This window comes from Phoca vitulina, unplaced genomic scaffold, assembly GCF_004348235.1.
Source record: "Phoca vitulina isolate PV1807 unplaced genomic scaffold, GSC_HSeal_1.0 scaffold35, whole genome shotgun sequence".
Classification (NCBI taxonomy): domain Eukaryota; kingdom Metazoa; phylum Chordata; class Mammalia; order Carnivora; family Phocidae; genus Phoca; species Phoca vitulina.
Genome location: NW_022589738.1, coordinates 11,394,270 through 11,420,541, shown reverse-complemented (window position 1 = coordinate 11,420,541; position 26,272 = coordinate 11,394,270). Strand labels below are relative to the sequence as shown.

Below are 26,272 nucleotides of genomic sequence, written 5' to 3'. Positions count from 1 at the left end.
ATCCTATTTTGGTCCTTCTCTCATCTTGAAATGAAAGTATCTCTGGTAGTAGGTACTTACAATAAAGAAGACACATTGCAACACTTGAGATTTCATTTCGTGTACCAAGAAGAGATGGCTTATCCCCTGATACTCATTCTCTCCTTATTCTTTAAAACAGACTCATTTTTTTTTTTTTTTAGTTAGGCAGAAGAGTGCCCAGAATAAAGGCTACATTCCCAGCCTCCCTTGCAGCCAGGATAGCCATGTACTAAGCTCCAGCCCAAAGGGTTTACAAAATGCTTCTGCATGAAATTGCTGGGAATTGTCTTGACAGCTGGAATCTGGATGGGATAGCTAAAACTCCAGCAGCGATCTTGGCCCGTGAGGTGGATACCATAACAAGATAGAAGAAACATGGGTCCCAAATTATCATGATGCTTTCATACCTGCCCTAGATGCTTTACCGTTTTGTCTTTGTTTACATGCAAAAGAAAAAACTTTGCTTTCTCATGCTCTCTTTCCTTTTTAAAGATTTATTTATTTACTTTGAGAGAGAGAGAGCGCGAGCAAGTGGGGGAGGGGCAGAAGGAGAAGGAGGGAGAGAATCTCAAGCAGAATCCCCACTGAGCACAGAACCCTATGCGGGCCTCGATCTCAGGACTCCAAGATCATGACCTGAGTCGAAACCAAGAGTCGGATGTTCAACTGACTGAGCCACCCAGATGCCCCCTTTCTAATGCTTTCTTAAAAATCTGAGGTTCCTTTAAAATCAGCTCAATATATAAGTGTAATTAGATAATTTACTAGAAAGTTACTGGCCTTTTTTTCATTATAGAACAAAGATACTGTCCTTTATTATCTCTGCTTTGTAAATGTTCAACATGATAAAGTGAAAACTATTTCAAAAGATGTTAAGTCACCCCTGTAAGGCCACGATGAGGCCATAGGTAAGGAGCCAGTCCCTCATCCCACTAGACAGTGGGCAGGAAGAGGCCTGAACTGGATGGTGGGGCTGATGAGGCAAATTGCAATGGCAGGATCCAAATAAAGCATTTCTTTTGTGCTTAAAACTTTTGTGAGAAAGAATGATGGACAGATGAACTGGGACTCAGGCCCACACACTCAACAGTAGGAAAGCCCCAGATATCTGCTTCTCCTTACTATTGGCTTTAGCAAAATTAGAATGTGTGAGGGTAAATGTTTGACTCTTTTTTCTTGTAGAGTCAATTACACTTTTTAAAGAAGGATTGATGAGAGGAATAGTAATGTCATTGACTCAAAGAATTAACCTCATGCCCAAAACCTATAATAAATATATAAAAAATAAAGGCAAAGAAAGCCAAACATAACACTACAGAAACTGATCAACCACAAAGAAAGAGAGCAAGCGAAAAACAAAGGAACAGAGGAGAACTACAAAAACAACCAGAAAACAAGGAACAAAATGGCGGTAAGTGCCTACCTATTAATAATTACTTTATTTTTTAAATTTTATTTAAACTCATTTAATTAACATATAGTGTATTATTAGTTTTAGAGGTAGAGTTCAGTGATTCCTCAGTTGCATATAACACCCAGTGCTCATTCCATCAAGTGCCTTCCTTAATGCCCATCATCCAGTAACCCCATCCCCCCACCCACCTCCCCTCCAGCAACCCTCAGTTTGTTTCCTATAGTTAAGAGTCTCTTATGATTTGTCTCCCTCTCTGATTTTGTCTTATTTTATTTTTCCCTCCCTTCTCCTATGATCATCTGTTTTGTTTATTAAATTCCACATACGAGTGAAATTATATAATTGTCTTTCTCTGATTGACTTATTTCGCTTAGCATAATACCCTCTAGCTCCATCCACATCACTGCAATAATTACTTTAAACATAAATGGTCTAAATGCTCCAACCAAAAGATAGAGGATGGTGGAATGGATAAAAAACACAAGATCCATCTATATGCTGCCTACAAGAGACTCATATCAGACCTAAAGACACATACAAGACTGAAAGTGAAGGGATGAAAAAATCTTACCATGCAAATGGAAGCAAAAAAAAAAAAAAAAAGGCAGCTGGGATAGCAATACTTATATCAAACAAAACTGACTTTAAAACAGACTGTAGTTGGTGATGGGCATTAAAGAGGGCACATGATATGAGCACTGGGTGTGAGACAACGGATAAATCACTGAACACTACATCTGAAACTAATGATGGCTAATTGAATTTAAATTTAATTTAATTAAATTAAAAAAATAAATTAAACAGACCATAACAAGAGACAAAGAAGGGCATTACATAATGATAAAAGGATTGGGGCGCCTGGGTGGCTCAGTCCTTAAGCGTCTGCCTTTGGCTCAGGTCATGATCCCGGGGTCCTGGGATCAAGCCCCACATCAGCGGGAAGCCTGCTTCTCCCTCTCCCACCCCCCCCCGCTTGTGTTCCTGCTCTCGCTATCTCTCTCTGTGAAATAAATAAATAAAATCTTTTAAAAAAATGATAAAAGGATCAATCCAACAAGAGGGTATAACAACTGTAAACATCTATGCATCCAATATTGGAACACCTAAATACCTAAAACAAATATTAATGGATATAAAGAGAGAAATTAATGGTAATATAATAGCAAGGACCTTTAACACCCTACTTACATCAATGGATAGGCATCCTGGCAGAAAATCAATAAGGAAAAGGTGTCCTTGAATAACACATTAGACCAGATGGACATGACAGATGTATACAGAACGTTCCATTCCACAACAACAGAATACACATTCTTTTCAAGGCCATATGGAACACTGTCCAGAATACATCACATGTTAGGTTGCAAAACAGGCCTCAATAAACTAGAGAAGACTGAAATCATACCATGCATTCTGACCACAATGCTATGAAACTAGAAATCAATCACAAGAAAGAAACTGAAAAAAAGAAATATGCTTCCCCCAAAGCACTCTCCAGTCAGTATCTCTGGGGAGGATGCTCTGAAATCTCTACTTTTTACAATTTCCCCTAAGAGAGCAAAATACCAAGGACCCAATATTTTTGTTGCTGTTGTTTATAGCCAGTACCAAATGATAACAAAGCACAATAAAAAATATATTACACACAGAAAATCATATTTTCTCCTCCTTTAAGAAATGAATCTCACAGGAAAATCTGCTAGTATTGAGGGTGAGAATGATGGGAAACCCTGAAATATGCTGGAAGCAAGTGGAAAGCTAGAATAAGCAGCCCCCTCTAGACTCGTGTTGTTTCAGATCTAAAAGCCAGCATTTAAGGGTAGCTCTTTCCTTGTCCATTTAGAGTAAGATGAACATAGAAGTCTCACAGCCACCACTGTCTCATGGGTCACAGATCCTCTCATCTCCCATTAAGTATCTTCTAAAATGAGTTAGAACGAAATTACCCCTTCACAAAGCTATCAGAAGTGCCTCCTGACTTCACTGCTGTCAAATTCTTTGCCTCTTTGATGAACACTTCCAGGATTCCTCCGGAGATTACAGGTGACTCCTTCTTTCCCCTTTTGAAGGTCTTCTTTCCTGCATCAGCCATCAAAAAGAGAGAGATGGACAGGGAGGGAGGAAGAAGGGGAGGGAGAGGGAGCGGGAAGGGGAGGGAGAGAGAGATCATGGGTTCCATTTCAAAATTCACCAAGAAAACCTGCCAAGATTTATTTCATTTGCTGACTGAACTGGGTCTTTATGTTATTGTGCATTTTTCCATGGATTTATCTCAATGTTTCTACCCCACCAGATTCCTTCTGGATAGGTCCTTCATTTGTGTTTGTTGAAAAAAATGAATAAATGGAAAACTTTAAATACTTCCCAACAAGGAGTATCTTTTTACAGGGTATAGAGGAACAAAATGGAAAAGACTCTGAGAGCTGCCTGAACCACATTCTTGCTCTCAGTGAGAAATAGCTACAGAGAAAGCCACACAGAAGTGCCAAGACTCCACAAGAGAAAATTCCGTAACTTCCTTCTCGGGTATTTTAGTCTTAAAAATTTAGAACTGTACAAGGCCAGCTCTAAAGGCTATACATGGCCCAGGCACAACTACATTTTTGATTGAGAGAAAACTCTTCCCACGTCACATTTTTATTCTGATGAAATGTGCTCAACGTGAGTAATAACCACCACCACCACCTTTATTCAGTACTGCTTTAAGCACTTTCCATGGATAAACCTATTGAATCCTTACAATATCCCTATGAAGTGAGGAAATGGAGGCTGAGAGGCAGTAAATTACTTGCACAGGGTCACACTGAAGAGGGTGAGAGTGAATGGAAGGATAGAGGAGGCTGCCTGGATTAGTTGATGGTAAAAGGCCAAAAGGGACTGGAAAGTTGACTCCATCTGGATTTTTCCTTTACATTCTGTGTTCAACTTCTTCCTCAAGACTCCCTGAGTAACTGTGAATGTCATAAATCCATACAGCAGCTTTTTACACCTCTCCTCTCAGCACACTGTACCCCTCTCCCCCTCCCTACTCCATCCTGGGGAAGATCCTCTATCTCTGGGATTTCTGAGAAACAAATACCACCATTAAGCCTTGTTTCTAAGTATGAACTTTGTCCTTTACTTGTAAAGATCCTGCACCCTTCCCCATATGTAGGATATACTCCTCAACTCTCTTCAAAGACAGTGACACCTAACTGTTTACATTTTCATCTGTGTAACGCCAAAGTAACATAGTCCAACCAATTCCTGATCCCTATTCCCATACTTCTAGACACAGGATGTCCTTGGTCAAAGTCACTGATTTTTACTCTACCTTGAACTTCTTCTAGAGGAAGCATCAGGTTCTCCTCTGGGGGGATGTAACGTAAAACAACTGTTAGCTCTCCTTTATAGTGAAGGCCTATGTCCGCAGCAAATTCCACCTGGCCAAAGGGAGACAGGTGAAGAGAAAAAGTGAGAATGCTTGGTCTATTATTTTGTAGCCCATGTTTGAGTGGTCTTGTCATATTTACTTGCTGGCTTAAATATGACAATCCATTCCCATTCAACTGTATTAGCACTTACTGGTTTAAGATATGCGTTAGGTATGAGAAGAGAGAGGCTGGAAAACTTTATGAAAATATTTGTGTATAACTTTTAACATTAAAGTAAAAGGAATTTGAGAGAAGATATATGACACACGTGTGAGTCAGTGGCTACTGCCTGCCTGTGGTGCAGGACCAGAACCTATCACTGAACATATAGTTTGGGGTATGAGGCGCAAATAAAGATACCACTGAGGACAGCTCCCGAAGACACCTCTCCCTGTCTTTCTTGATGTTTCAAGGCTTTCCTAAGTGACCAAGACGGGGAAATAGCCAGTAATGCTTGATTCACATTGGGCTGCCCAGCCACCAATTATTAAAAGCTTTATTTGTGATTTACATGGTTAAAATTCGATGTGGAGGGGCGCCTGCATGGCTGAGTTGGTTAAGTGTCCAACTCTTGATTTCAGCTCAGGTCTTGATCTCAGGGTTGTGAGTTCAAGTCCCACATTGGGCTCAATGTGGAAAAACTGGTTCACTCAAACATTGCTGGTGAGAGTGTAAAATGGTGTAGCCACTCTGGAAAATGGTTTGGCAGTTTCTTATAAGAATAAACATATAACTACCATACAACCCAGCAACTGCACTTTTGGGCATTTATCCCGGAGAAATGAAAGATTACGTCCACATAAAAACCTGTATGTAAATATTCATATCATCTTTATTTGGAATAGCCCTGAACTGGAAATGAACTAGATGACCTTCAAGAGGTGACTGGTGCAACAAACTGTGGTACGGCCATACCATGGAATACTACTCAGCAGTAAAAAGGAATGAACTAGCAATACACACAACTTGGATGAATCTCTACAGAATTATGCTGAGTGAAAAAGCCAGCTCAAAAGGATACATACCATACGGTTCCATTTAAATGACATTCTTGAAGTGACAAAATAACAGATACGGAGAACAGATTAGTGGTTGCTAGGAGTTAGGGAGGGGTGTCCAAAGGGAGGTCGGTGTGGCTATAAAAGATCACAAGGGATCTTTGCAATGATGGAACTGTTCTGTATCTTGGCTGTAGTGGTAGATAAAGCTACATATGTGATAAAATTTCATAGAACTAAATACACACACACACACAAATGAGAAGTGAGGAACTCTGAAGATGGGGGGTATCAATGTCATCACGCCGGTTGTGGTATTGCACTATAGCTTTGCAAGATGCTACCATTGGGGGAAACTAGGCAAAGGGTACATGAGATCTCTCTGTATTATTTCTTATAATTGAATGTGGATCTGTAATCATCTCAAAATCAAAAGTTTCAGTTCAAAAATTCAATGTGAACATAATACCCAGACCCTTTGTTCTGTAAAGCTCCTAGTTGCCATTGAGTCAACTCAACTGACTTTTCATAAATGGGGTAAGAAAGTTGGTATATTTTCTTAGGCCTTTCCTTCAAGAACCTGGCCCCTGGGCGCTGAGTCGAGGGCTGAGAACTGCTGTCTTCTGAGAGGCCAGAAACCCCCCAAACTCAAACAGCGAAGCCAGAGGCTGTTCAAGCCTCAGCAAAGATGACTGGGACCATTACCAGGAAAAGGAATCCTTGCCTGACTTTCCTCTTGGTGGTGATAAAACTTATCAGTAAAGGTGGGAAAATCATTTGAAGTATTTTATTCAACCTTCTTACCAGGGGCAAACATGAGATTAGATAGTGAAATAGACTACCCATCTAATATTTAATCTAATTAAGTCACATGCCTTGTAAAAGGACTTTTCTTGTTGTTTTGACAGTTTCAGTAAATTTTACTTTATGTGAATGTCACAAATGGAAAGTTGTAATGGGCATTATAGCAAATTAAAGAGGTCATTACTTTTTTGATGCTATAGCCCATGAGTGGTGGGGTATTTATCCTTTCTCTTTGGATCTGAGTGGACCTTGTGATTGGTTTGACCAGTAGACCATGGCACCAGTGACAATGTGCCAGTTTCTGGGCCCCAAGCCCAAGATCAACAGCTTCTACTTCCTCTCTTAGAATGATTATCCTTGGGATGCTCCCTCCGAGGACCCATGGTGTTGAGGCCCAAGCCACAGAAAGAGGCCACATGGAGGTACTCTGGTCGGCAGCTAACAGTAAGTGTGAGACAGCCAACTTGAACAACCAGCCCAGTCAATCCTTCATACGACTTCAGCCTCAGTCTACCATCTAGCTGCATCCACATGAGAGACCTTCACTGAGAACCACCTACCTGAGCCTAGTCACCCCACAGAATGATGAGCAATAATAAATTGTTTTAAGCCACTAAGGTTTAGAATAGTTTTCTATATAATAGCTAACCAATGCAGGCTCTATTTGCTTTTAGCTGAGAGCTTTGGATGGGAAAATATGTTGGTAGGAAAAAGTGATGTGTGCAGGTGTCACATACTAATATATATTAGTAGAGGTTAGAATATGCAATACTGGGATTTATTAATGTTATTAACGTTAATGTTCCACTGGTATTTAGCTTAATTAAAAATATACTGGTGACTTTCTATAAATACAGTCTTGAAATCTTTTTTTTTTTTTTTTAAAGGTTTTATTTATTTATTTGACAGAGAGAAACACAGCAAGAGAGGGAACACAAGCAGGGGGAGTGGGAGAGGGAGAAGCAGGCTCCCTGCTGAGCAGGGAGCCCGACACGGGGCTCGATCCCAGGACCCTGGGATCATGACCTGAGCCGAAGGCAGATGCCTAACGACTGAGCCACCCAGGCGCCCCACAGTGTTGAAATCTTGTAAGAGTAGAAAAGAGTAAAGATGAAGCCTTGTAGCATTATAATCACATACAGAAGAAATTCAAGGGAGGGAGTCATCTTGCAGCCTGTACATGGCTAATAAATACCTTGGGATAGTTTGGGTATTCTTGCAAGGAAATTCCAAGGCAACGTCATCTCCTGACATACCATCATTTTACGTCATTCAACCACCTTTTGCTCCAAGAAAGGTAGAATTCAATTCAATTCAACTCATTCAATCCTCCCAACACATATGGGATGCCTTCTTGTAGTAATGCTTTGAAGGCATTTTGCTAAGTGCTGCAGAGACACATGAGACAGACCCTACTGAGGTTTCAGTCTGTCCAGGAGACATATATTCCACAGAAGCTCTATAAATCTGCCCTTATTTAACTGACTCATCAGATTAATGTTCTCCATTCCCAGTGAAGAGCAGGATCCTCTATACAAAGACCATGCATGCCTACTCCTATCAGTTGAACCGTATGCTTATCAAAAGCCAGCTGCATTCGTCTCCCAGGTTCTTTATGCCGGGCACGTCTGTGGTTCTAATTATATAATTTCATATCAATAAACTGAAGAGTGCAAAAAGACAGCTACTACTATAAAAATTAATATGAATACTTTCAAAGAACTAAGTATTTGAAAATAAATTTGCTATTGGATTACATTTGGGCTCGAAGCTATAAAAGATTAGAAAACAATCATGAATATTTAGAAAGCTTTTATATTTGGTTTACTTTGAAAGCATTCTCAAGTTCTTGCTGCATTTTAGAAAAGCTCAAACTAGAAACCACTGATTAGAATGCACTAGGGTCAGAATTTATGCCAGGAAGATAGAAGAGAATTCTAATCACCGAAACTATACTCAAACGAAATGAATTATCCCTATATTAAAAGACTTGAAAATCAATGCACACTTGTTTTAAGTTAAAATAAATGATTAAGAAATGCACTGGGGGTGTATGTTTGTATGTGTGTGATTTCTGTGGCTTTGTGAACTGACCTACTATTGTAAGCTCAGCTCAGACAAAGGATGACAGTTGCTTCAATACAGGTACAAAGAATCTACTGTGGGAAGAGAGAGAATCATCTAGATTGGGATAAAGAGGTGGCCTTTGCCTGGTGCTTAAAGGATGGGAGATATGATGACTGATAACGAGGAGATGGGAAGAAGGTCAGTCTGGGATAAGAAAACAGTATAGTATGAGCAAGATTCAGTGGGGACTGTGTAAATGTGTTTAAAAGCTGGCAGGAAGTCAGGTGTGATTAGAGGTGTGGTGAAGGGAGGTAGTAGCAAGGAAGATGAAAACGAGGTTTCTACTCTGGGTTGCCCAGAAGACCCTAAGACACAAATTTATCTTAGTGTGTTTTATTAGGAAGGGGGTGAGGAAGTGGGACCACAAACTGAAGAAGGCTTAACAAGGTTGTGATATTGGGCAAAGTTTTATGGTGAGTAACTCACTCTCAGTTCCACAGGGGAGCTTTGCAGACAAGACAGATCACATCTCCAAGAGCTGTCCCAACCAGGAGACAAGAGAATGAGAGTGTTGATGATGCTCCTTCACCCATCAGTTACTGGTCAAGGGCTCCGCCCTTCACCCCCAGAAAATTCTACCTTTCTCAGAGCAAAAGGTGGTTGAATGACGTAAAATGATGGTATGTCAGGAGATGACGTTGCCTTGGAATTTCCTTGCAAGAATACCCAAACTATCCCAAGGTATTTATTAGCCATGTACAGGCTGCAAGATGACTCCCTCCCTTGAATTTCTTCTGTATGTGATTATAATGCTACAAGGCTTCATCTTTACTCTTTTCTACTCTTACAAGATTTCAAGACTGTATTTATAGAAAGTCACCAGTATATTTTTAATTAAGCTAAATACCAGTGGAACGCTAACATTAATAACATTAATAAATCCCAGTATTGCATGTTCTAACCTCTACTAATATAGATTAGTATGTGACACCTGCATCACCAGGCAAGCCCCATTATCTTCTGCTTTTTGAAGAGATCCACATTACATCGGAGTTGGAAACAGAGTTCCCAGGACATTTTCAGGTCTAAGGTGGGGGTCACAGATTATGGACAAAAGTCTGCCCAAACCTCCAAATAGAGAGAGAGAGCCTTTTAGCTCAGTAATAATTTCACAGGAACTTGCATTTACTCTCCACCTGAAAGCAGAACAGAGAAGATTTCCTTGGAAAATACTTGAGCTCACTGTTGATTTTCAAAGCTCCTTGTTTTTATAATAGCACCTTCTGGGAAGACATGAAAGGCAATTCATACTGACAAACCCTTCTGGTCTACCTACCTAATATGCCTTTCAGAAAGATAATGAGTTACAGCTAATAAACAATCTCCTGTCGTGCAGTAAAATGGAAGTCGTACTGTGAAACTACTTTACAGCCCACTTGACAACTTGAGTTCTTCCTCTGTCTGCACCAGCCTCCTCACTGGCTTAGTGCCATAAGTCTTAGCAAAAACAAAGGCAGGTGCCGAGGGACGTTCACTAACACAGAGTCAATAAGAAATGAGGCACTGTGTCTTTCCCATATTCCCACTGCAAAGGGATGTCAGTATTTCCGAATGCCGAAGGACTATTCATTCTGATCCTCTATCACTAAGGAAATTGGCCCCTGTGGCTTACACTTCACCTCCTTAGCTGGATAATCTACAAGGAAACATCAAGTCTCCAGGGCTGCTCATACTCTAGCTGCAGCTGATGAAGTGACTGAGATAGGAGACTGAAAACGAAGCGACGCTTCTCGAAGTTGGCTGATAATCCACCACCCGGAGCCCAGCTCAGCCTGAGGATGAGCCACCAATGAATAGGAGGCCGCCTACAGAGTACGTAGCACCTGTCCTCCCCATTTCTGGAAGGCATGGCGTCCAAACAAGGCTGAAACTGTGGGCTTTCCTCTACACGTATCAGAGACACGTCTATGTGTCTATATGTGTCAGAGACACATATGTGTCTGTGTGTCATCTTTTTCTTGGCAGAGAAAGATGACATGGATTAAAGACATGAAGCTCTGTGGGGTTCCCCAGAGGCTCACTCTGAGATGAGGATTCTTAACGCACATGACTTATTAAGAATTGCTCCCAGGATAGACCAGGGAAGGGGTGACCAGGAAAAAGGTCAGGAGGAAGCCAGGCAAGGGGATAGCCTGATCTGGCAGGGAAGCTGTAGAGTGTAAGTAATGCCTTGGAGCACCACCCTCCTTGCCCCCGCCACTCTCAGTAAGGGAACTGGGCTTTCAGACTCCCCCATCTATGAGTTATTGGCAAAGAGTTGCCTCGTGGTAGGTGGTACGTAAGCTCCTAGGAGCTTCTGACTCTCTCCGCTCATTGGAAAAGCTACAGTAGCCTGGGAACAGTCTTGTAAACAGAGTCTCAGGTGAAGGCTGTTGGAGGCAAAATTCCTAACAGTCATGGTTAAAGGAATCCAAGGGGATCTGGCAGAGGACCAAGGAGTTCCAGGCGTTACACTCAATCAGAACTTTTCTACCTTGAGCAGCCTGAGAGCTGCTTCTCCCTTATGATAGAAAGTGAAGGGGCGCCTTGGTGGCTCAGTCATTAAGCGTCTGCCTTTGGCTCAGGTCATGATCCCAGGGTCCTGGGATTGAGCCCCGCATCCGGCTCCCTGTTCCGCGGGAAGCCTGCTTCTCCCTCTCCCATTCCCCCTGCTTGTGTTTCCTCTCTCGCTGTGTCTCTCTCTGTCAAATAAATAAATAAAATCTTAAAAAAAAAAAGAAAGTGAAATCACTCAGTGGCAATGTGAAGGTGATTACCACGGAAAGTGGCTGGTCCCTAAGCACAGAGGATATGCCTGGGAGAGCTTAGATATCATCCCAGTGCAAGTCCTTCAACCATTTCCAGGAAACTGACTGGAATGTTCCAAGCTGTTTTCCAAAGAGCCCCTATGTGCTTTAATGTTAAATTTATGACAAGTTAATTTCACGTACTAAAATGAATGTTACTTGTCCTACATCTGCGTCATGCTTCATATAATGTCTTGGATATTTTCTAACTATGATTCTGTGGTGCTCACCCATCATACACAAAAGGAAGCGAGCGACAGGAGACTGTTGAGTCAGATTAAGTGCTATCCGTCATGGTGAGGCTTTTCACTCAACTCCAAGAGATTCAGTGTTTAATGACCAATTATTTCCCATGCTTAATGTCAAGGGAATGTTATACTCTTGCAGACTTATTTCTTGTGACTCTTGTATTTCCTATCACATTTATGTTAGTCAGGGGCTTGCAGTTATTTTATGTTTAAGGACTTTTATCATATTTTATTATTAATTTTACCCACAGCCCAATTACACTTCCCAAAGATTTTCCATGAGTGATTTACACCAAGCTTGAGGTCAGTACTTCTAAAACTCTTACCAGAAAGTTGTATTTAATTTCTGAGTCTCGATCTCCTCAGATACAATGGAAATGATGATACTTACCTCATGATGTTTGTGGTGAACAATGCTGTTGCTGCTGCTGATCCACGCATGTGTTGTTGTTCAGCTTCCACTCACCATTCCTTTAGAACTACTATACCTGGATTTCCTTTGGGGCAATACTACCTTCAGGACCAGGGTATATTCTGATTGTCTTAAGTCAGCCAACGTATCTCACCTCCCTGGCCGGCCACGGCAATTAGCTCAGGATGGGCAAATGATGTCATCAGAATGAGGAGAACCAGGCCCAGGGTGCTGGGTGGACTACTGGAAGAGGAGGACATTTGTCCTCTCCCGGGCCGTGTGATGCAAGGAGGAGGGGCTTATATGTATTGTAATGTCCAAGAGAAGCATAGTAGAGCTAGTGATGGAAGCCAACTGCACAGAGTCTCAAAATGAAGCCAACACAGAGAAGAGAGACCAAGAGAGTCGAGGGCCTTGATACGATGTGAGTTATCTGGGTAAAGCCATGCTTGATAATCACTGGTCAATAATTTCCTTTTTTGAGTGGTATGAGCTGGAGTTTCTGTCAATTGCAATACAAGGACTCTCACGTAACATAAACACTACCTAGCATTTACTGAGAGCTTAAAATGTGCCCGACACAATACTGCGAGCATTGCAGAGTGCTTCTCCAAGCTTCACAACATCCCAGTAAGATATGTCCAATTATTATATCACAAATGAGAACACCAAAGTCTGGGAAGTTAATTTGCCCAATGTCACACAGATAGTCATGAAGCCAGGACTGAAGCCAGGAAGTCTGAATTGAGTCTACTATCTTTACCATCATGTTCTTTTTGCCTCTCTGTATATAAAGAACAATCTTCGGTTACATAAATGTGACCTTTTTTCATCTCACTTTCGACTTAAAAATTACTATAAATGTAGAGAGACTCCGGTTGCATAGAGTGAATCCAAGGTACTGTTGGTCTAGAACATGCTGTATTGCATTTAATTTCTAGAACCAGCTTTAAGATTGTTTTTCTGACTATAACTTAAAACCTGGGTTATGAATCTCAAAAGTAGGAATATAGGAAACCAGATACTTTAGCTACTCCTTACTTCCTCATGTGAGCCAAGGCAAGGCCACTCCTGCTTATGTATGAATTGTGGAGAATGGGGAATAGAGAGAATGGTTTTTTTTTGTTTTTTTTTTAAAGATTTTATTTATTTATTTGATAGAGACACAGTGAGAGCAGGAACACAAGCAGGGGGAGCGAGAGAGGGAGAAGCAGGCTTCCCACGGAGCAGGGAGCCCGATGCGGGGCTCGATCCCAGGACCCTGGGATCATGACCTGAGCCGAAGGCAGACGCTTAATGACTGAGCCACCCAGGTGCCCCGAGAGAATGTTTTAAGACTGACTGGCTCTATGGATTTGTTTTTGCCTATGGGAAATTGAATGCTTTCTCTTTCTGATAGGATCATACAATGTACTCCCCTTTTTTAATCCATGGAGACTTTCAAATGATGAATACATTTTTAGTAAGTCAAATTAATAATACATATGACTATATGACTTGCATTGTACAGACGGTCTGTATTAAAGAAGGAGTTCCAACGAAAGGATTTACATGTATTGTATTATTCCAAAATTAGCTGTACTCATCTGTTCAGATTACCACTTGAAAATGAGAGAAGTCTTCAGATTCTCTAGGCCTATGACATCAATTTTGTTCCTAACCTGTCTCGTTGCATAACTGTTCGATTAATCTGGAGGCATTTCCTACCTTGGGCTGAAGCACAAACCACTCATCATTTGGATTTTCAAAGTTCCATGAATCAAAAGGAATCTCCACCTCCCCAAGGAAGCTGTTACGTCCAAATCGATCATGATGCCAGACTGAGAGCTGCAGAGTTCTTGTTTCCAGCTGGGTGTGGCTGATGGTGTACTGCAAACGAGAGTCACAACATCACACTCCACGTGGAGGGCTCTGCCCAATTCTACCACAGGCTGAAATTTACTTTCGCCATCTTTCAGATCATACACACTAGTAACAGGAATGAAACACACACACACACACACACACACACACACACACACACACACACAAAAGCCCACTGTATTTTCCCTTGTTTATGCTACAACGGGGGTTCTATGCCATGAACTCATTTTGTGTTAGACCTCGCACTGAAAGATGTATCAGCCAATTATTTAGGAAGAAGTCAATAAACTTCAAATAGTATATTAAAAGTATTAGGTAATTAAGACTGTCCCCTTTCCAGTTTTACTCCGTTTTCATCTGCGAATCGTTTTTCAACCTCTCCTTCGTAAGCTTAATGTTTGCTATATCAACTCTCCAACTTCTCTGTCTTATTTTAGTCATGACGAGAACCCCCAAATCCAGGAAAGTACCCTCAGTGAGAAACCTGCAAACACCAAACTTCATCAAGTCTCGCATAAGCGCAGGAGTGAAGAGACCAATACAGAGACTGAGCGGAAAGAAAATACTGCTGGGGTAGCTTTTCCTTTTCAGCAGAACGTGATCCACAGCCACATGCCTATACACTCTCGAACCTCCTGCTAGTTCTATGCAACTCCCACCTGAGACACACTGCAGACTGTTTCTTGAACTTGGATTTGCTTCTATACCCATCTTTGCTGGTCCTGGCGTGATTGACCTTGGCTCCGTGCTTCCTGAATTTGCCACGTCACCCTATCTATTCTGCTTGGGCTCATCTTTGCTACCTTGTTAGAGCCACCAGATTCACACCCTGCCTGTATTCATTCATCCTCATTTTGATCTGTCTTCATATTGGCTCCTGCTTCCAAACACAACCCCACTGATGGATGTCCCCACTCACCAACTTCCTGCTATGGTGGATTCTGACTCCCTCACTCCGGGTACAAGGTCCATACATTTCCCTGCGACTGGCAATAACTTCTACATTCCAGCCTCCCTGGATCTTTCTTACCAGGCTAGATTGGTCCAGGGTGGGAGAAGGCCATGGGCCTTAGAAGCCCATGGAGGAAAGAATGTCTCCAGGATTGGGGCCTGGGTCATGTCTTATCGGGGCCACTTTCCCTGAGGTTCCTCAAATCCAGCTGTGCATCTCCACTGTTCATTAACCACAGGCCTAAATTTAGCCCAACTCTGAAACCTGACAAGAAATAGCACATACTCATGCTGTGTGAGCAGAATGAGGAGTGGGCACAAAGTGACTTGCTAAGTTAGTGTCAAAACTGTGACAAACTCCTTTTAAGGGGAACTAGAAAAAACAGTTTTCCCAAGGGTGAACCATATTTTTTGACAAGATGCCCCAGCTCAGATGGAATTTCACTGGATCATCTTTACTTCAGGCGTCACTTTAGCAGCAGCGAGAAATAAGCCGAGTAAGGGTGGTTTACAGTTTTTCCAAAAACTGTTAGGAAAGCCAAGGGCGTGACATGAATTTATTCAAATTCTACTTTTCTAAAAGATATTTAAGTCTGGACATGCAAATCCTCCGTAGCCAATTTTAAACCAATGAGGATATGAACGGTATCACTTGCGTGAATATGAGAGAGCATGTACTCACCTTTAGTGTCTCATTGAATTCTGGATTGGTGCCTGTTCTGACCTTGGTCTTGCGCTTATTGTTTCTGGACTTGTCAGGAAGAAGGTATGACTTGACATAACTGTACATGATAAAACATGAAAGTAATTATTGGAAGACATCTACTTTGCAAGGAATAGTCAGGGATTTCAGTGAATAAAAGAGGTGAAGGGAATAGGCCAGCAAACACGAGAGAACCAGAGAGAATGTAGTCTACATGGCAAGATACCTTAAAATACAACTCTGGGCTTCCAATAAGAGAGAAGCGGTAAAGTATAGTGATGAAGAGTGTGGGCTCTGAAGTCAAGCCAACTAGGCTTGAATCACTCCATGCCTCACTGGTTTTGGTAAACTCAAGAACTTACTTAACTTCTCTGTGCCTCAGTTTCCTCATCTGTAAAACTGGGATAATAACAGTATCCAACTTATGGCATTGCAAGGATTGAAATGGTTGATACATACAGGGAGCTGACATGTTATACTCCTCAATAGATGTCATCTATTCATAGGATCAATGGTCTCACAAAATACTGTAGGGTTATATTCCTCTCTATTCAGATGTCAGAACTTCTGATGAGTGGAATCAGTGGTCATGGATGAATGAAGGAAAATGGTGAAAAAGAACAAATAGGAAATAACAACCTGATGTCACAAAAGCAATTCTACCTGACACCTTGTGCTGGGATATCCCAGGAGCCTCCTGGAGCAGGGGTATCAAGGCAAACTTAGAAATGCACAAGATGTACAAGACTACAATGTACAAGATGCTACCAGCGCTGTGAAGCACATCTACCAGGGCTTTAGATGACCTCTTTCCATGCTACTCTAAATGATTATATTGGTCCTGAAGCCCTTGAATATTCAGCTGAGGAAGTAGGTGGACCCATCTATACTCAGAATCCACTCATTTGTCTTTTTTTTTTTTTAAGATTTTATTTATTTATTTGACACAGAGAGAGAGATAGCGAGAGCAGGAACACAAGCAGGGGGAGCGGAAGAGGGAGAAGCAGGCTCCCCGCGGAGCAGGGAGCCCGATGCGGGGCTCGATCCCAGGACCCTGGGATCATGACCTGAGCTGAAGGCAGACGCTTAACGACTGAGCCACCCAGGTGCCCCTCATTTGTCTATCTTTTTTAAAAAAAAATTAAGTAATCTCTACACCCAACATGGGGGCTCGAACTCACAACCTTGAGATCAAGAGCTGCACACTCCACCAACTGAGCCTGTCAGGTGCCCCACTCCCATTTGTCTATCTTTAGACACTTGGAAACAGCTTCTCTGAGTTGTTTATTGGACCTGGGTCACCTATTACGGAGGAAAGGGGTAACACAGCTGGCCTCAGATTGCTGTCCTTGGAAATGCCTGCTTACAACATTTGCCATTGGCCGGCATCTGGAAACTTGGATTTCAGGAGGATTCTCATCACTCCCAGAACAGATGTAAGTGGCTCACTGTGACTAAACTATTTGTAAAAACAATATGGCTTAGGCAGAACACCTGCTTTCCTTCACGGAGACTGGAATTTTGGTATGTGACAGTTGGTGCTGCCACGACTTGTTGCTGGAGGAATTAAGCACATCACGTGCGACTCCAGTGGGGGAGGGGAGGATGCTTGGAAGTTGAAGCCCGGATTCTTCAGAACTTCGCCACACATGCCTTTTTTCTCTGCTGCTTATGACAAGTGGAGTCCTGTGACTCTTCCTAGTAAATCATCAAGTCTGGCAATGACTTTGGGAGCCCCTGACACATCTTTCATCTAGCTCCTTTCCAATGTACCAATGGTCCATATCTGCGTCCCAGCTAATATCTGGAATCCTGAGAACTCAAAATTGTCCTTTTGAGTTGTTCAATTAGGCTAACAGCTTGGCAATTTTCTCTGGAGGGTCTCCCAGAACAGGATACTCAGAGATCCCGGGGTAGGCCAATGTGTCAGCCAGCTTCTATCACAGAGCTGCCTCTGTGTAAATTACAAATATGTCAGTCCTGAATCATATCAACACGCGGCTTTGGAAAAATCAGATAATCATGGACACAACCATTATACATACACTTAGAGAATATTTAGAAGTGTCGCACGGGAGGAAAATGACAATCGACCTTCTGAGAAGGCTCTGAATCAAGAGGAATGCTAAGACAAAACCACACATACTGACAAAGAAAACAGTTCGAGGAATATGCTAAGCGCTTACGCATCTGTCCTCTGTTTCTTTTCATCTCCTATGGCCAGATTTCTGCAATTCTTGACAAAAATGTAGAGCCCGCCAGTTTTGTAGCAGTAGCTGATGTGGAGAAGGATTTCACCACTGACCTTCACATTGCCATAGTCTCCTGTTTCACTGTAAACACTCATCATGCTGTTAAGGCTGGTCTGGAATAAACAAGATGAAAAGAGGTGTCCAGGGTTATTCTAATTAGCTCTACAAAGAAGCTACCCCCTTTATTCAATTATAATTCTTATTCTTTATAATGAGCAGTAAAGTCCAGGGTGAGTGAAGAAAGCAAAAATCACTTGTTTTGCTTGGTTTTCTGGTATTGTATAAAACCCAAGCCTGACAAGGGACAAGAAGACTTAAGGAGTGTTGGAAAGGAAGGCAGGAAACTTGCTGAGAGGGGCAAGTGAATAGCCTTTGTTTATTCACTTCTAATGAATACAGGGTCATTGAAGCACTTCCAATCCCATGTCCTCTCCCCACCTCTGTAGCTTTTGCCTCTCTCGCTGGTAGACTCAAGGTCAACCTACTCCAAGGTCTAGAATGCATCCATCAGGACAAAGGGAAGCTCCTATATTCCGTGCCAGCAGGAGCCACAAGTTTCTCTCTCTGATACCCACAGAGAGCATCCCAGCAGTCTCTGGGAAGCCGTAACTGCAGCTATAACAAGGGCATGCCAGAACGTCATTTACCCTTGGCTGCTGTGAACTCCCCAGGCAGCTGTTTTGGTCACATAGGTAGTGTAAGACCAGGGCTTTGTAAACCTCTGTAAAATAGCCACCCACAAAAATAGAACACTAAATAATCAACACACCAACAGACAAATAAAATGTAAAAAAAAAAAAAAAAAGTCCAAATCTACCAGAATGAATAAGATTTCTGATTTTATTTGAAATCACTAGTGACAAGAGACACATTTTAAATTAAATGTAACAAGATTATCCTTTAGTGCCAAAACTGTATCTTAGCAACATGACTCACAAGAGACCACTTGGAAGGCTTTCATGAGTGACCCAGCAGTTTCAAAAGCCCTGTCTGTGAACCACTGGGAAGGACTAGAGTAAGTACAAAGAGAGCCTAGACTTCCCACTTGTGTCTGTTACGCATAACGCAAGTCATGACGTTCCTCTAGTTGCTCAGAGCCTGATCAAAGAACAGGATGCGGGCTATGTGGCCAGGATCTCTTCTAAGCTTAAGTCAAGGTCAAGAGTAAACCAAGAATTCCATAATTACTTAGGAATTATAATTTCAAGAGAGCTGGTGAGTGAGCTCATTTGTCTTTCCCATTCCTAGAACAAAACAGAATTTTCATAATAACAGGTGGCTTTGAGCAGTGTTTTTCAAACTTTTAATTGCACATAAATCACCAGATCTTGTTAAAAGGAAGATTCTGATGCAGTCAGTCTCAGAGTCTTCTTTTCTAACAAACTCCTAGGTCCACAGTTTGCAAAATGTGTACTGAGGCATCCCAGAGCCCCACAGCAACCTCACAGGGGGACCACGGGGTATTTTAAAATTTCAAGGGAAACACAGTGACATCGATCAGACACCATGCAAACTCTTAGCAGTAGTTCACCGTGTCAACATTAAATCACAATTTATTCTCTTTCAGTTAAGTCCTATCCGTGTGAAGCTGAGTTTTTGACAGTTGCTGTGAAAAATAAGCAAGTACTGCATAAAAATCAACATGGAACAGGAAATAAAAGTGGTGCTGTCCAATCAGATTCCAAGATTTGACGAGTTGTGAAGTGCCCAACAGGTACCCACGTCCCATTAGTAAGGATTAAGGGCTATTTAAGAATGGAATAAAGCTATTTTTCTTTCAGTGTATGTGTATTATTGTTTTGCATGTCTACTAACTTGTTAGGATACCAGTGCTTACAAAGTTTTTTTGACCTAACTGGTGTGGAGAACAAAGGCAAAGGAAATACAGAAAGGAATTAAATTTCCCTTGCAGCCCATTGACAAATACTTAAGATAGGAAGGGTGACCTTCCTCCAGGAACTCAACTGCCTCAATGTTAATACTTTTGCTAGAGGCAAAAGGCAACCTTAGCTTGACATGAGCCCACCTCCAGGATCCCGTAAGTCTTCTTTAATAGATAAAAATCCCTTTGGAAACTTCCTTTAGCTCTACTAGCCCCCAAGATATAGGTTAGCAATCATCCTCCAAGCATATGGCTCCCTGATACACATCCGAAGGGTCTCATGACTAGGGTTTTACTAGACAGTAGTAAATGACCTTATCCTAACAACAGCTAGCCCCTCAAGGTCCTGGAAACCTTGCTTCCAAATTCCTTAGAGACTTATGCTATCCCCAATCCCCTCCCAACTTGAAAGTGTATAATCAGTCACTCCTCACAACCCTAGTGCAGCTCCTTCTGCCCCATGGGCCCTGTCCCCGTGCCTTAATAAAACCACCTTTTTGCACCAAAGATGCCTCAAGAATTCGCTCCTGAACCCCAACATTTCACATCACTAGCTACTTAATAAATGGGTTAGTCAGGTGTTAATTTTGGCTCAGGAGTGGGATGAAAGAATCACTAGGGGCTCTGTGAACTGACAAAGTGCTAGAGTCTCTGCCCCAAGTGAGGCAAGGCTGCTGGTCCATGGACTATTCTTTGACTTCCAAGGGCTTCATGAATAAGCCCCTACCCCCTCATGTTACATATGAAAAAACACTGGCTCACAGAAATTATTAGCAGTGCCAAGATACAGAGCAAGAGCTCCAGATTTTTAGTCTGAGGACCTCCCCAGCATGCCTCCCCACCTCCTAATATCACTCAGTTCTGTCTACACCACATCTCTCAGCAGCCACATCTTCAAAGAAGTCCTCACTAAGCAGGGGGCCCCTAAAGATAGAAGAAAACTTAAAAACCCACAAATGCTGAAGCTTGGGAGAAATTAAGGCAGCTAAGGCAATTTTCCTACTAACCAAACTTTATGCTCTTAACCGAGCCAATGTTGTGATTTAAAATAGAGATGTTTATTCTAAAGGTATCTCATTAATGGTAAATCATGTTGAACCATACATCTTTTGACTGGCGCTCGGATTCTAATGTTTAATGAATTTTTCTTTCCTTGGGATACTCGGATTCCGATAATGCTATTTACCCTTTAAAGAGAAACTCTAGTTAACTGTACACAAGTCAGAAAAAGATAAGTGCTGGAAAAACTGCCCACCTCATCAGATTTCCCATACCATGAAATTTGCAAAGCATGGTTGGAAATAAGGAAAAGGAAAGACTGAAAACTCACAGTGTCTGAGTCAGCATCAGGGACATTTAGGTAGGTCCACTTCCTGTCAGAGCCTGCTTGAGAATTCTTTAAGAAAGTCGTCCAAAGGTCAAAAGAAAAAAGGGTATTAGAGCAACAGACAGAAATCAGAGGAGCAAAGAAAAAGATTTACAGGCACATACACACAAATGTAGATGAGGACAGGGGGGCTCCTAAAGCCAACCTCTCAAGCAAAGGCATGAACATGAAGGTAAGAAGGGCCATTATTCTATAGGCAGTGAGTGAGAAGCTATGGACAGTGTCTGAGTAGGAGAGAAAGCTGACTAGCTATGTGTTCTGGGAAAATGCAACAGCATGGTGGACAGTTTGAAACAGACAGGATGGTGGCAGGGAAAGAAAGGTATCAGCAGAGAACTGTGATAGTTTATGGGCTTGAGCTGATGAGAGCCTGAATTAGGGAGTGAAGAGGTTTTAAAAACTGGGTGAGGACCGTGGAAGGAGAGGGAAGGAAGAGCTCACGCCAAATTAGACCAAAAAGTACTCTGTGTGCAAAGGGCAAGCAGGAGATTAGAGTGACTCTTAACTTACTGTCACACATATTCTCAAGAACATTCCTCTCTCCTTTGGGAAAAGTACAGAAAATCAATGAGGGAAAGAAGCTTCCAGTCACATGCTAGAGAAGTGCTTACGGTTGACAGGCCACTTGCTAGACTGTGGTTGTTGGCAGAAAACCGGGAGGACGCTAAGTCATGAACACCTTCCTCGGTCTCTTCCAAGGAGCCCTAAGGAAGGAGGAGAAAATCAGTGGTTTGGTTTCTTTCTTTCCTAGAAAGAAGTTTCACTTCAAAAATCACTTTCTTTTTAAATACCTAAAAAATCCTAACCAAATATCTAGAAATCACCCTATTCTGAGGTTTCTCTTTTGCTATCCATTCAACCTGAATTACTTCATCAGAGGAGTGGGGTCTCCTGCCTGGTGGTGCTTGCTTTACGAAAAGAACATGAAATTTGGAATCACACGGACCTGGGTTTCAACTTTACCTCCCTGATCTCTAAGTTTTGGGCAATGTACTCAAATTATTTTTTTTAATTAAAAAAAGGGATCTGTGTGTGTGTGTGTATACTGTCAAGATGGGGAAATAGATCTTAAAAATCTGACAGAGTGAACTATTTTAGACACTGGATTCTTGTCCAAAATTCCAGATTCTACTTTTCTTCTCCTTCATGATAGAGTGGCTCCCCCAACCCTGCTCCCAGTTATTTAAGCAATACATTTTTAGTAAAAAATTTCAAGCAATATAGATACATATAAATTAAACTTAGATCTCTCTTTAATATATTAATGACCAAATTTCCAAGTTTTATGGTATGTATACACACATGCCTACATTCACAACCACACATAAAGGGAATATATCATACATGATTTTTTTAAAAGAACACCTTTCTTTTTTGCTTCTCCTCTCCGCCCTTTGTTTCCTCTCACCCCGGGTTAAATCAGTATTTTACATATTACATTTCATGCCTTTCTCCTTGTTTATGTGAAAAATCATATAATATTGTGCACACCTAATGGATAGTCATCATGTCTTTTAACCAGTTTCATAACTTGAGATTGTTCTCTATATAGAATCCTGTGCTTTAGGGCGCCTGGGTGGCTCAGTTGGTTAAGTGACTGCCTTCGGCTCAGGTCATGATCCTGGAGTCCCTGGATCGAGTCCCGCATCGGGCTCCCTGCTCGGCAGGGAGTCTGCTTCATCCTCTGACCCTATCCCCTCTCATGTGTTCTCTCTCTCTCAAATAAATAAATAAAATCTTTAAAAAAAAAAAAAAAAAAAGAATCCCGTGCTTTAGAATAAAAAAGAATTTTATTATAAAATATAACACATATAGAAAAGTACATAAAATATAAATGTACAGCATAATACGATACGGTGCCCAAGTAGAAGACCTCTTTGTGTTCTGTCCATATCACAAACCCCTTTCTCCCCCATCTTTGAAATAATATCTTAACTCTTATGGTAATCACATCTTTGTTTTTCTTTATAGTTTTACTACCTAAGCATACATTCCTAAACAATATGATTTTGTTTTGCCTGTTTTTGAATTTAATGTAAATGGAATTAAATGTTATATACTCTTTTGTGTTTTGCCTCTTTGTCTCAACATTATAGTCTTTTAAGAGTCATCCAAGTTGTTTCATGTTATTGTAGTTTGTTCATTTTTATTTATTATTTGGGTTGTTTCTAGATTTTTCCCATTATTAACACAGTTGCTATGAATATTCTTGAATATGTACCTTGATGCATAGAAACACAAGTTTCCCTTAGGTATGCCCCAGTGAGAAGAACTGCCATGTCATAAGGCATGCATATCTCCACATGGTTATTGATATTACTTTTAAGATAATGTCAAACAATTGGGAGTAATTGTACCAATTTACAGTCTAACCAGCAACATATGAGAGTGCCCTCTGCTCGATATTCTTGTCTCCCGAAAATTGGTATTGTCAGATTTTTTTTTTCTCTCTTGCTAATCCAGTAGATGTTTATGTGAAAATTAGTAAGGGGAAGGCTCACTAAAACTTATTATTAAGTTGAGTACCTTTTTCTGATCATTGGCCAACTAAATTTCCTGGTTTGTGAAGTACTTTTTCAAAGCTTGCTTATTTTTATATTGATATATTTGCCTTTTTCACTGATGAGCTCACAAGATGAGCTGGAGCAACTTGTAGATCTAGAAAGTAAGAATGTGCTCAAGACAAAAACAAACTAACAAAAACAAAAACAACAACATCAAAAAAAACCAATCCACAGTGAGAGAAGTATGTCAAAGGATCACAAGAGCCAACTGAAACAGCTCCCAATGACCAAAGCTGGAAAAATTTGAGCAATAAGATAAAGTAGGGGTGCCTGGGTGGCTTAGTCGTTAAGCATCTGCCTTCGGCTCGGGTCATGATCCCAGGGTCCTGGGATCGAGCCCCGCATCGGGCTCCCTGCTCCACGGGAAGCCTGCTTCTCACTCTCCCACTCCCCCTGCTTGTGTTCCCTCTCTTGCTGTGTCTCTGTCAAATAAATAAAGTCTTTAAAAAAATAAAATAAAGTAATATTAGATTATAACTCAAAGTATAAAATAAATATCCATCAGTATACTGATATTAATAAATGACTGAATAATAAATGGATGGAGATGAGACAAATTTCCCATGCAAAAATATTCTAGATAATTTATGTAGATATTCCATCTTTAAGAAGGTGGAACATAACTCTGTCAGTGTGGGCTGTACATAGTGACTTTGTTCCAAAGAGCACTAGATAGAAAAGTTAGAAATGAGTAACTTTATAGTGGAGAAACCTGACAAACAGTACCTCAGTCAGGTGTTCAAAGTCAGCATCAACAGTAATGTCATGTTGATAGTATGTGGTGTAAAAACAAAATGGGGCACCTGGGTGGCTCAGCCGGTTAAGCGGCTGTCTTCAGCTCAGGTCATGATCCCAGGGTCCTGGGATCGAGCCCCGCATCGGGCTCCCTGCTCCGCGGGGAGCCTGCTTCTCCCTCTCCCTCTGGCTGCCTCTCTGCCTACTTGGTCTCTCTCTCTCTGTCAAATAAATAAATAAAATCTTAAAAAAAAACAAAAAACAAAATGGGGCGCCTGGGTGGTACAGTCAGTTAAGCAGCTGACTCTTGATTTTGCCTCAGGTCGTGATCTCAGGGTCATGAGATCGAGCCCTGCATTGTGTTCTGCACTCAGTGTGGAGTCTGCTTGAGATTCTCTCTCCCTCTGCCCCTCCTCTCTCTCTCTCTCTCTCTCTCTCAAATAAATAAATAAATAAATCTTAAAAAAGAAGCCAAAAAGAAAAACAAAAAACCAAACCAAAACAAAAAACCCCCACAGGCCCCAAATGGCATTGCTTAAGGCTGAGTCCTCAAACTAGGGCTTAATACCTCATCCAGTTGCAGTTTCAACCTCCTGCAGAAATGTAGTCTTAACCTGTCAGTCAGGAATTTCTGATGGCAACAATGAGTCTACTACTTGAGCCCTCTCCATCCCCCAAAGGAAGATGAAGTAATCTACATGATAAGACCCCTTGCTTTTTCCCCTAAGGAAAAGCTACCTTGTTTAGAACACTCCTTTTCTATTGCTAATAACTTTCTTGCCCTACCCTCCTTCATATTAAAACTTTCCATTTTGTGCACCTCCTCAGAGCTCCCCTCTTCTTGCTAGGTGGGATGCTGCCTGATTCACTAATCGTTTAATAAAGCCAATTAGATCTTCAAATTTACTCAGCTGAATTTTGATTTTTAACAGTACCCTGGGCATAATATGGTGAGAATGGCATTTTGTCACTGTGGTCTTCCTTCCAAAAATACATGACCCCTTTCTGATCATGAGAAAAACATCAGACAAACCCAAATTAAGGGAAAATTTTACAAAATACCTGACCTCAAAACAACAGTTAATCAAAAACAAGGAAAATCTGAGAAACTGTCACAGCCATGGGGAGCCTAAGAAGACATGACAATGAAATGTAATGCAGTATTTTGGATGGGATTCTGGAACAGAAAAGGAACGTTTGGTAAGAAACAAGGAAAACTGAATAAAGTATGGACTTTAGTTAATTTTAATATATCAATATTGGTTGTCACAAATGTACCTTATAAATACAAGATGTTAATAAGACAGATTGGGTATGGGGTACATGGGAATTTTTTGTATTAAATTTTCTATAAATCTAAAACCATTCTAAAAAAAAAAAAGCTTACCACAAAAGTAATTGTAAACCTGTGATAAATCCAGCTTGGTCACGGTGTTTTATGTTTCCTAGACATGACTGATTACAATTTGCTAAAATTTTGGTTAGGATGTTTCCATCTATACTCAGGAATACAATGAGCTTGTTATTTCCTTTTTCAAAATGCCTATGTCTGCTTTTGATATCTGGTTTGCACTGGCCTCAATAATAGAGTTGGAAATACTCCTTTTTCAATTGTTTTAAAAAGTTTGTATGCTCTTATATGAGGTTTCTAGAGTAATCGAATGCATAGAGACAGAGAGAATGGTGGATGCCAGGGGCTGGATGGATGGGGA

General features: G+C 41.2%; 1 protein-coding gene across 3 annotated transcripts in view; it reads right to left on the bottom strand.

Moving 5' to 3' along the window:
- SYTL5 (synaptotagmin like 5) overlaps positions 1 to 26,272 on the bottom strand; it is a 243,601-nt gene that overhangs the window by 6,721 nt on the left and 210,608 nt on the right. For all 3 annotated transcript variants that reach the window (XM_032426709.1, XM_032426711.1, XM_032426710.1), the window contains 7 exons: positions 21,873 to 21,965; positions 21,205 to 21,270; positions 17,927 to 18,105; positions 15,720 to 15,819; positions 13,931 to 14,092; positions 4,749 to 4,857; positions 3,382 to 3,514 (listed from right to left, as the gene is read on the bottom strand). In XM_032426709.1, the coding sequence (XP_032282600.1) occupies positions 3,382 to 3,514; positions 4,749 to 4,857; positions 13,931 to 14,092; positions 15,720 to 15,819; positions 17,927 to 18,105; positions 21,205 to 21,270; positions 21,873 to 21,965 (842 nt within the window). The remainder of the gene's footprint in view (positions 1 to 3,381; positions 3,515 to 4,748; positions 4,858 to 13,930; positions 14,093 to 15,719; positions 15,820 to 17,926; positions 18,106 to 21,204; positions 21,271 to 21,872; positions 21,966 to 26,272) is intronic.